This window comes from Phycodurus eques, chromosome 1 (assembly GCF_024500275.1).
Source record: "Phycodurus eques isolate BA_2022a chromosome 1, UOR_Pequ_1.1, whole genome shotgun sequence".
Lineage (NCBI taxonomy): Eukaryota > Metazoa > Chordata > Actinopteri > Syngnathiformes > Syngnathidae > Phycodurus > Phycodurus eques.
In genome coordinates this window covers 21,024,244-21,035,185 of record NC_084525.1, presented here as the reverse complement: position 1 = coordinate 21,035,185, position 10,942 = coordinate 21,024,244, and the positions used below count along the sequence as shown (strand labels likewise).

The 10,942-nt window shown below is 41.5% G+C and overlaps 1 protein-coding gene across 4 annotated transcripts in view; it reads right to left on the bottom strand.

Moving 5' to 3' along the window:
• mib2 (MIB E3 ubiquitin protein ligase 2) overlaps positions 1 to 10,942 on the bottom strand; it is a 78,730-nt gene that overhangs the window by 17,858 nt on the left and 49,930 nt on the right. For all 4 annotated transcript variants that reach the window (XM_061682608.1, XM_061682616.1, XM_061682598.1 and 1 more), the window contains 9 exons: positions 10,587 to 10,693; positions 9,378 to 9,572; positions 9,026 to 9,168; positions 6,429 to 6,536; positions 6,215 to 6,319; positions 5,888 to 6,050; positions 5,175 to 5,308; positions 1,831 to 1,979; positions 1,054 to 1,210 (listed from right to left, as the gene is read on the bottom strand). In XM_061682608.1, the coding sequence (XP_061538592.1) occupies positions 1,054 to 1,210; positions 1,831 to 1,979; positions 5,175 to 5,308; positions 5,888 to 6,050; positions 6,215 to 6,319; positions 6,429 to 6,536; positions 9,026 to 9,168; positions 9,378 to 9,572; positions 10,587 to 10,693 (1,261 nt within the window). The remainder of the gene's footprint in view (positions 1 to 1,053; positions 1,211 to 1,830; positions 1,980 to 5,174; positions 5,309 to 5,887; positions 6,051 to 6,214; positions 6,320 to 6,428; positions 6,537 to 9,025; positions 9,169 to 9,377; positions 9,573 to 10,586; positions 10,694 to 10,942) is intronic.

The window sequence follows — 10,942 nt, the reverse complement described above, 5'->3', positions numbered from 1 at the left end:
ACCCTGAACTGGTCGCCAGCCAATAAGGACATTCTCTATATCAGGGGTTGGCAATCTTTGTGACACAGAGTGCCAGTTGAAATTTTTCTTCTAAACGAGTGTGTCATTATCAACTTTAATGCCGAACCAATCGTCAATGGGGGGGTCGGGGTGGGTTCCTGATCGAAGTTTTTCAGCCCGAAAACCAATTGTCGACGGGAGGGGGAGTGTGGTGTATGTGACACCTGTTCTGCTGCCTTTGATTGTGGGCTCCAGGCGGGGTGGACGTGATCGTGGATGCCCACAGTATAGTGTTTTTCTGGGTACAGTACAAGTCTGCCAAAACAGCACTCAGGAATCAGTCAGCGCTTTCTCAGGTCACCACAACGCTGAATAGAACATACTCTTGCGCCACGTCAGCCTCCCTGCAGTTTGAAGCCCTCCTAAAATAGGCCTAATGATGCCACTGACCTATGCGCCAGCCTTTTAGTTTTGTGGAAATTGTGTGTTAGCCGGTTAACAATATTATACTATTTGACCACGTCAAAATGACTGTTGAGAAATAGCTAATTAGAGCAAGAAAGCTTTTAATGATGTAAGACCTCTTCCCGCTGACCTTCATATCCACAGAGTATTAAGATATTTTGTTTAAAGCTGAACAAGAAATAGTTACATTAATAGTTTAAAATCAAACTTGTGATTTTGAATTCTATAAAAATAGACACAAAGAGGTCAGAAAAGACAACAAACATGAGACCACTATTCCACATTTAGTTGAGTGGCCCCACTCGTCAACCAGAAGAAAATGCTGTGAGTGAGTTATGAGGCAGCTTCAGAAGCGACACTCAGTTACATGCTTTAATAGGGTTGAAGCGAAGGGTCACAGTCCAATACCATACATGTTGGTGAAATTGTGCAAATGCTTCAAAATAACCTTATGACATTTATAACTGAGCCACTGTGGGCTATGGCAAGGGCTCAAGCTATGGGCTATGGCAAGATAGTACAATAAATCGGTGTGCTGAAAATTTTTATGTTACCGAATTATCATGGGATTAAGGAAAGCCCTCTCACCTGGAGATTGACATCAGATGAATGTTCGGTGAGCACCTGCACAACATCCGTGAAGCCCTTGTTGACAGCAATATGCAGTGCCGTGCACAGTGAGTTGTTCAGGAGGTTAACGTTTGCTCCCTTGCTCAAGAGCAGCCGTGCAATCTCTGCCTGGTTACTGGATCAAAGAAATGATACACACATAAAAAGAATCTGATGAATATTTTTGTTTATTTATTCAAAAAAGGACAGTGCATATTAATGAAGATGCATGTAAATATGCAAGGTTATAGCCATAGGCTAGTTTCCATCTGTAGTCCCTTGGCAGGTTGATGTAAACATCTCAAGTATAAACACAGTAGATATAAGATAATAAAAATCAAGATGTACACAATACAAGTACACAAATCATTCACTCATTCATTCAGCGGCAGGTGACCATCAGAGCGAGTGTGCAAAAGAGCAAAGTGCTTACGATAAAGTGCGGGTGAAGTGCTGTGATGGCTAAAACTAACCAGGAAGATTCAACTTTAAAATCCTATCGTTTCATGTGCATGGCAGCCACCACTTTCACAAAGCAGTTTTTAACTATTTTGTTAAACCCCAGTGAGACTTTATGAGATGCAGTCCATCTGAGCATGTGTTAGTCTGAGGAGAGGATATGGCTGGCCGATTAGGCACCACTTAAATATAGTCTTATCTGAGTGGATTATCACATTACACTGAGCTCCCATTTAAATTTGACAATCATGACATTATTATTGTTTTTAAAGCAACAAAGAGCAGCTGTGTCCTCACCCAAAGGCAGTGTAGTGTAATGCCGTGTCTCCATCTTCATCCTTGACTTCAATGGCGCCGTTGGCCTGGAGCAGGGCCTTCACTACCTCCATGTGGCCTTGGTGCGCAGCGACCTGCAGTGCAGTCTTGCCCTGGTTCTTGATGTCCACCTCCCAGGAACATAAGCACAGTTGAAGATTCATTGGCGTAGAATGAACACAAACAGAGATGAACTTACTCTGGCGGCCAATAATCTGATCATGAATGACAACCACATTGTTCATACACGTGTTACGTAATCCTATTACTTTTAGTGTCGTGGTCACCACCTGATATAAATATATGATCACTAAACATATACAGCATGACCTTCGCAATACGAAATCAGACCATTTATACACACACACACACACACACACACACACACACATATATATATATATATATATATATATATATATATATATACATACATACATATATATATATACATATATATACATACATACATACATATATATATATATATATATATATATATATATATATATATATATGACCTGCTTTGGAGCTGGAGTTCTGGGACAGTTAAATCCAACGAGTAGCCCAACATCACAGTTCAGGAGAGGCGGTATCTTAACAATCTCTGATAGATAGGGCCATTGCTTTGCAGTTTCATTTGTGGGAATATTGTGATAGTTAAATGGGATATAGTCCTTTGTGTAAGAGGGCGTAAGGTCAATGTGAACATCGGAGTTATAACCTCTCACACGTAGCCCTGATACTCTCTGACCATCATGTGAGCTCCAAGCATTGTGGTTAGTTTTATCTTAACTGGGTGGGAGTTTGCTTGTAACTGCTTAGTTAACTCTTCACTAACAAATGTATTGTCACTTTGTGTGTCCAATAGAGCATACACTAACTCCTCTTTGGATGGACTCAGGGCAGTGGAGACCCACACGGGAAACGTTCATGGAGGTACAACCTGATTGGCCTACTTCTGTGACATTCAGAGCTGTGGCTGCCATAGTGTCATTTTCAGTTGTTGGATTAACGTTTGTGGGGCTCTGAGGTCTTTTGTTCGTCTTGTGACTCTCGTTGTGCAAACAAGTCGGGTGGCGTCCTTTGCAGGTGTCACATGTGAGACGATGACGACAGTCTTTGGCAGTATGACCGTTTGTCGTACAGACCTTTCTGAGAAGCTTGGACACTTTAACAACTGATGCCTTTCATCTTTGCAAAACATGCAGGGTACCTTTAACTCTGTGTTATCTGACTTTGCTTTATTTGCAAGTACAGTAGCTTGTGTGGAAAAGACGTGGGTCGCTGTTTGGTTGTTTAATCTCTTTCATCTGTTCCTTTTTCAGAGATGAGCTGTATGAATGCAGTGCATATAAAGAAGTCACAGGGTTACATGTAATTTCCGCCTCGAGTGCTACACAAACTGCAAATTCTTTGAAAGAGGGGAAATCCTTGCATACCATGAGAGCAACCGTAACTCGACGATTCCAACGTGTTGGGAGTCATTGAGGAAGCTTTTGCAATAACTTCTGGTTCTCCTCACAGTCACTTAGTATCTCCAATCCCTTAACATGTGGCGATGCTTGGAGACAGGCCATGAGAAAATCAGAAAATGCCCGTAAACCTTCTGAATCCTTTGAGTGGAACTTTGGCCACTTTGGCAATTTGTCTCTGAATGATTTTAGAACAACAAACGGCTGGCCGTAGTGTTGATCAAGCCTTTTCCAGGCCTCTTTGTATGCTTCTTCATCACTGCGATAAAATGTGCCCTCAAGACAGTGCTGGTCCAGTGACATACCTCTTTAACAGGTGCAGTTTATCAGCAGGAAATACGTTTGCAGCCTAGGAAACCTAGGATACATACATATATATATATATATATATATATATATATATATATATATATATATATATATATATATATATACATATATATATATATATATATATATATATACATACATACATACATATATATAAATATATATACACACACATATATATATATGTATATCTATATATGTATATATTTATTTATATATATATATATATATATATATATATATATGCATACATACATATATATATATATATACACACACACACATATATAATGTATTTTCCCTTGCAATGCCTAAGGACTTGACAATGAAGAGTCATTCTAATCCCGTAAATTCATAAGGGAAGGTAAAAGCTATTACTTACTCCAGCACACATGACAATGTTAAATAACAACCACAGGTATGGCGACAAAATACATTTTGATTATTACTAAGGCGGCAAGGTGAACGAATGGTTAGCACATCTGCCTCACAGATCTGAGGACCCGAGTTCAAATCCGGCCTTTCTTGTGTGGAGTTTGCATGTTCTCCCCGTGCCTGCGTGGGTTTTCCTCGGGTACTCTGGTTTCCTCCCACATCCCAAAAACATGCATGGCAGGTTAATTGGACACTCTAAATTCCCCGTAAGTGTTAATGTGAGTGTGAATGGTTGTTTGTTTATGTGTGCCCTGCTATTGGCTGGCGACCAGTTCAGGGTGTACCACACTTCTTGCACAGAGTAAACTGGGATAGGCTCCAGAACCCCTGCGATCCAAGTGAGGATAAGCGGTATGGAAAATGGATGGATTATTACACATATTTGATATACAGTACTTCTATGTGGTGGTTGATGCAAGCTCTCAGGTTAGCAACTGTGTACTCTCTGTCGGTCTTCGTTGACTAGACGGTGGCATAAAATTGTTGCAGGGTACATTTCAAAACATCAACGGTGAAGTGTTCAGTTCGTATTTGTTTTCAGTTTTTGTGCCAGGCTCGGCGTCTTAATCACCTATTTTGTTGTTTTCTTTGCGTTGATTTCATCCTTCTCTTCTGCGAGTTGATTTAAATTGTAGAGGCAACTCTTTATGCCGCTTCTGTCTCTCAATTTTCCCCTCAATTCATCAGTAGCATCCCAGTCAAGGTGTTGTGATCACCAATAAAGTAAATGATTAAATCACTCATTATTGTTTTAAATTTGATAATTTCTGTCCTCAGAGTACTTCATGTTTACTTATCAGAAAGTCTGACTGTGTCAGGTTGCCATGTTTGCTCGTATAAACTGACAACTACGGGTGCTGCACATTCATTTGGAATATGTAATGATTTTATTTTTTTTGACAGGAACTACTTGAGACGTTCGAAGTGTGTACATTATCATCTTAAGGTGTACACTGACGGAATTTTATGAGCCAATCAGAATCAAGTCTTCACCAAGACAATGGTATAATACTGCGTACTCTCACACAAACCTTTTTTTTTAGATTTTCATAATGTTTTTATTTTTTTTAATAACACTGCACTCACCTTGTCAGGATACTTTTGCAACAACTCTTTGACTTTATTGGCACTGCCGTGTGCTGCCTCAATGACTAGCCGGCTGGGATTATCCTGCTCTGTGGACTGGGACAGCAGTTTCTCCAGCACAGAGATGACTGTACCTGAGCCGTGGCAGAGGTAGAAGGAGAAGGGAAGGGATGGGATGGGAAGAGAGTGGGAACACAAAGAGGACAGAAGCATTCATTATTTTTTCAAGTCCACTATTGAAAATATGCTGAGCAATGGTGCACGAAAGCCATATGAAGGCCTTAAACAGTACCACAAAGAAAAAGGGGTGTTTAGAATTGTCAAATTGAGCTCAACGATAAACTCCAGGAATGAGTCAAAATGCCCCAGCCATGCAAAGTGACCACACGCACACCGATACAACATAATGAATGCAGGCACAAAATATATCTTGACCAGACAGAATGCTGACAGCAATGAGAAAAATCAATTGTAATCACATTGATAACATGCAAGATCATGATCATGCAATGGAGAAAACCATTTCAAGAAATAAACCCCACGTACACTAATTAAAAGAGACCATGAATGCGTGTGAATACATTAATGCGTGAAAGCACAGTAGCGATGGAGCAGTTGGGAAGAGAAATTGGGAGGATTAATAGAAAAACGTGGAGGGAGAAGATAGGCTAGAATGTTCAAGATTAGCCCCTTGGTCCTGGCAGAGGCCTTACTTCCAGATTCGTTGGGGTTCTCAGCCGTCATGAGGTTGGCGTCCACCTCCACAGGCTGGGCTGAGAGGCACGCTGGGTTGAACGTCCATGTCTGGCCTCCAAATGCCACACGGAGGTCACCATCTGCATACACTTTCAGCACCTTACCAACCTGGCCAAGCACCTGGCGGAAACAATAATGGCGTAATGGAGATAAGTGCAGCTTAATAGTCACTCATCTGATATTTTTCCCCTGTGTTCACACAGTCTTTTAGAGAATATCAAGACATTTCAGGTCATTTGACTGGAGTGATAATGAATGCAGGTGTAGCATGAGCAGGAGCGTACAGGAGCCATGCTGTCTGTCCATTCTCCATGGCCGGCCTGCAGCCTCTTGACACCATCTATGTCTTCCAATACTCGCACAAGTTCGCCGACCCCAAATGTGTTCACCTCGGAGAATAAAAGACGGACAAATTGGAAGCATAATTTTAAAATACGTTGTAAAACTGTTTGGATCAAAATATGAATCTTTTACTAGGATGAAACTGTAACTCAGTACCTTGGTGAGGGCTCCTGGATGAAAAGTCCAGCGGATGTTGTTGCTGTACTGGACTCTGACGTCTCCCCGGTCAGTGATTCTATGAACTGTCCCGATCCGGCAAATGTACTGCAAACACAAAGAGGCTGTTTGGCCCATGGTCTCCCTCTGCATGGCTTTGACCTTAATGTTTCCTTTAGTAGCAAGGACCTCAAGCGCTTACGCGCTGTCCTCTTTCACTACAACAAACACCAAAGTCCATCTGAGCCACCGGCATAATAGTATGCCACCACATTTTTTTCATGAAATGGGACAATCTATCTCTGAATATTCTTAACTCCTGATTCAAATGGCTAGAGCTACGAACGAGTTGGTGATAAGTCAAATTGACTTGCGAATCCGCCGGAAAAAACAAATCCCAAATCATAATAATTGGTGATGGTACATTTTCACCTATCAACAAAGGTCCAAAAACAACGGGTGGTACATCTTTACATTATCCATCCAATCATCAACAGAGTTCTAAAAGCCCTGCCCCTGCGTGTTGGCACCCCCGCCAGCCACACCGCCCTGTGAGATGGCACACTTTGCACTTGCCAATTACCGCCACAGCATACTTTATGCCGACAAGAGCTCCAAAGCTGCGATGCCGCATAACGTTTTTTATGACTTACTGCACATGCGCATATACATAGACTAGCTGCTAGTGAAGCAGCTGTTCCCAGCCAGCCAGCGTGGATTTACGCATTTTACAGCACAGAGACTGGCGTAGAGCAGACCACGGCCACAATGCAGCGAGGGATCTTGGTTCCTGGTTAAAGTAAGCGATTTTAAACTAGTGCGGTTGTCAAACCGCACCAGCCAAAATGTGTCAGCGACAGCGTACTCTCTTTCTGGAGTGGTGAAAAAATCTGCGACCTCAAAAACTGTAACCAGATAGTTTTCAAATAATTTGATTTTTTTTTTCTTTTGAATGATATGTGTCTCTATAGACAACTGCTCAGTATTTTTGTAACTAGAAAACCTAAAAATAAAGTTGATTAAAAAAATAATAAATAAACTGATTTTTATTTTGTTGGACAAAGACAAAGCTTTATTTCGGAATAGTACAAGGAGTAACAATTCGATTGCTATTAGCTCGTCATTCGTTATGGTCGATGCGAATAGCGAATAAGGCTTTTGACAGTGAGTCTGAACCCTAGTAATGGCAATACAGTGAGTACGGAAAGTATTCAGACCCCCTTAAATTTTTCACTCTTTGTTCGATTGCAGCCATTTGCTTAAATATTTTAAGTTCTTTTTTCCCCCCTCATTAATGTACACACAGTACCCCATATTGACAGAAAAAAACTATTATTAAAAAAAGAAAAGCATAGATATGGCCAAGGTTACAAAAACATTACTGCTGCACTTAAGGTTCCTAAGAGCCATAATCCTTCAATGGAAGACGTTTGGGAACCCTTCCTAGAGCCGGCCGTCCAGCCAAACTGAGCAATCGGGGGAGAAGAGCCTTGGTGAGAAAGGTAAAGATGAACCCAAAGATCACTGTGGCTGAACTCCAGTGATGCAGTCGGGAGATGGGAGAAAGTTCTAGAAAGTCAACCATCACTGCAGCCCTCCACCAGTCGGGGCTTTATGGCAGAGTGGCCCGACAGAAGCTTCTCCTCAGTGCAAGACACATGAAAGCCCGCATGGGGTTTGCTAAAAATCACCCAAAGGACTCCAAGATGGTGAGAAATAAGAATCTCTGGTCTGATTCGACCAAGACAGAACTTTTGCCAGAAATTCTAAGCGGTATGTGTGGAGAAAAACAGGCACTGCTCATCACCTGTCCAATACACTCCTAACAGTGAAGCATGGTGGTGGCAGCATCATGCTGTGTGGGTGTTTTTCAGCTGCAGGGACAGGATGACTGGTTGCAATCGAAGGAAAGATGAATGCGGCCAAGTACAGGGATATCCTGGATGAAAACCTTCTCCAGAGTGCTCAGGACCTCAGACTGGGCCAAAGGTTCACCTTCCAACAAGACAATGACCCTAAGCACACAGGTAAAATAACAAAGGATTGGCTTCAGAACAACTCCGTGTTCTTGAATGGGCCCAGCCAGAGCCCTGACTAAAACCCAATTGAGCATCTCTGGAGAGACCTGAAAATGGCTGTCCACCAACATTCAACATCTAACCTGACAGAACTGGGGAGGATCTGCAAGGAGGAATGGCAGAGAATCCTTAAATCCAGGTGTGAAAAACTTGTTGCATCATTCCAAAAAAGACTCATGACTGTATTAGCTCAAAAGGGTGCTTCTACTAAATACTGAGAAAAGGGTCTGAATACTTATGGCTGTGTGATATTTAAGTTTTTCTTTTTTAATAAATCTGCAAAAATTTCAACAATTCCATTTTTTTCTGTCAATATGGGGTGCAGTGTATACAATGAGGGGAAAAAATGAACTTAAATGATTTTAGCAAATGGATGTAATATAACAAAGTGGCACATTTAAGGGGGTCTGAATACTTTCCGCACCCACTGTATATCGGCTCAATCACTGAAGTCTTCTGCATTGTTAAACAAAACCACATCATATTGATCATAAGTCACTGAGGACAATACTAAAATACCTCAGCCATTTTGGGATTCCATCCCCCATGGCCCTCCTGCATCTGTCGCAGAATGTCCACCTCCAAGAGACATTTGACCTTGTCACCCTGCTGAAAAGAGTGGCCATCAGCACTCTCCTGGCGCTGCAGCTCTGCATGCTCTCCTGATTGGACAAATGTTTCTATTACCAAGAGGCAAACAAGTCTGTTCCAAAAAAAAAAAAAAAAAAAAAAAAAAAAAAAAAAGGCCTAAATATAAGAATGATCAGGCTATATAAATGTTTTTTTTCCAAAATGTCAAAACTACCAGTTGTTTAATGGATGGGCTCAAGATTCTGAAGGAATATACACTTAATAGAGGAATCTGTCTTACCAAGTTTTGGCAAGTGGTCTTTGTAGTAGAAGCCTCCTTGGCCATCAGACACATATTTAAGGTCCACCTTGCCCTTATGCCCCATTCGGTAGACATTGGTGGTGCCATTAGTCCAGGTCACACTAGCCACGCTGCGACCAGACTCTGCTTCCCAGCCACGAATGTCCACTACCTTCCCAACCTTACCCTCCCCGCCTACACACCAGCAAACACAAATAGGCACGAGATAATCAGAGTGTTGGTAAACAGGAGATAAACAGAGAGGATTGACTTTCAAAACGGAAAAGTCAATGTTACATTAGGTGTTTGGAAAGGAAAGAAATGTCAACAGCAGTATATAGTAATCTTCTATATACTGCTGAAGTAAATAGAAGTAATCATGCTGGTGAAAATAGAAGGTGCTGAGGTAATGGCAGCATATGCCAGACAAAAATAGTGTGACAAAATAGCTCCGTCCCACTGTACAGTACTGCATGGATGTGACAAAACACAATTCCTTATTCCCGATTGAGGTACAAAGACAATATTCACTATTAGTCGAAAAAATTGTGTGATCTCCGCATCAGTCTCACCAGGCTTCCTCTGTGCCCAAATGCACCAGATAAACCAGTGACCTGAAAGGCTACATGGTGGGCTGGAAGTTACTGAGCATGCTCAGTGTGTCCTGTATGCACGTACCACATATAGCATCTCAACCAGATGAGTGAATTCACATAACCCCAGGGTGCTGACCTCAAAACCACCAAAAGGACATTTTGACTCATTCACTCTGGCCCAGAAATGGGAGTATCGCTAATTTATGTTCAGAGACAATAGGACCAGGATTAATACCCTGTATACACTCCATATTTCCCTCAAAATAGCATTTACTACTGGTTACTAAACATAAACTTCTTGAATCTGAAAGAGAGGGCATTTCTCTAAACCTCAACATTTTCAATATCGATGTACACACTTGTGTGAAGAGGCTTTGTTTTGCATAAGACTACAGAGAAGAAGAGAGACAAAGAAAGGGACATTTGTACAACAAACACGAGTCACTGGCAAAATAGGCACATGCAGACATATTAACACTGCATTTCATAGGTTAATGAGATGTGAGGTTGGGTTATATGGGTTGCGGATGAAGAAAAATTTTCAAAAGGCACGGTTCCCAATCAGCAATTCCAGTTTGGGCTAAGAACAGCAACCCCATTGCAACTCACTCACCATCTTGGTTGCCCCAGTCCCAGTCAGGTCCACGAACCACCTTAACGCCCTGGAAGATTCCCTTGAGAATTATCCGTGGGAGGTTCTGCCTCGGTGCCAAGCTTACTCTGTTATAAAAGCATGGAGAGACAGCAAAGCAAATGTTCTGTGAAATTTAGAGCACAACACTCATATAACACATACAGTTGGCAACACAAGAATTCTCTTAGAAACATACCAAAGGAAGTTACTACTCCTTTATAATACATTTGCTATTACTGCATAACATTATATAATTGTGTGACAGAGCAAAAAGGAATCTATTTCAAGTTTAGACAGCAAAAATCCAATAAAGTAGGAAGGTAAAGCATAAGACG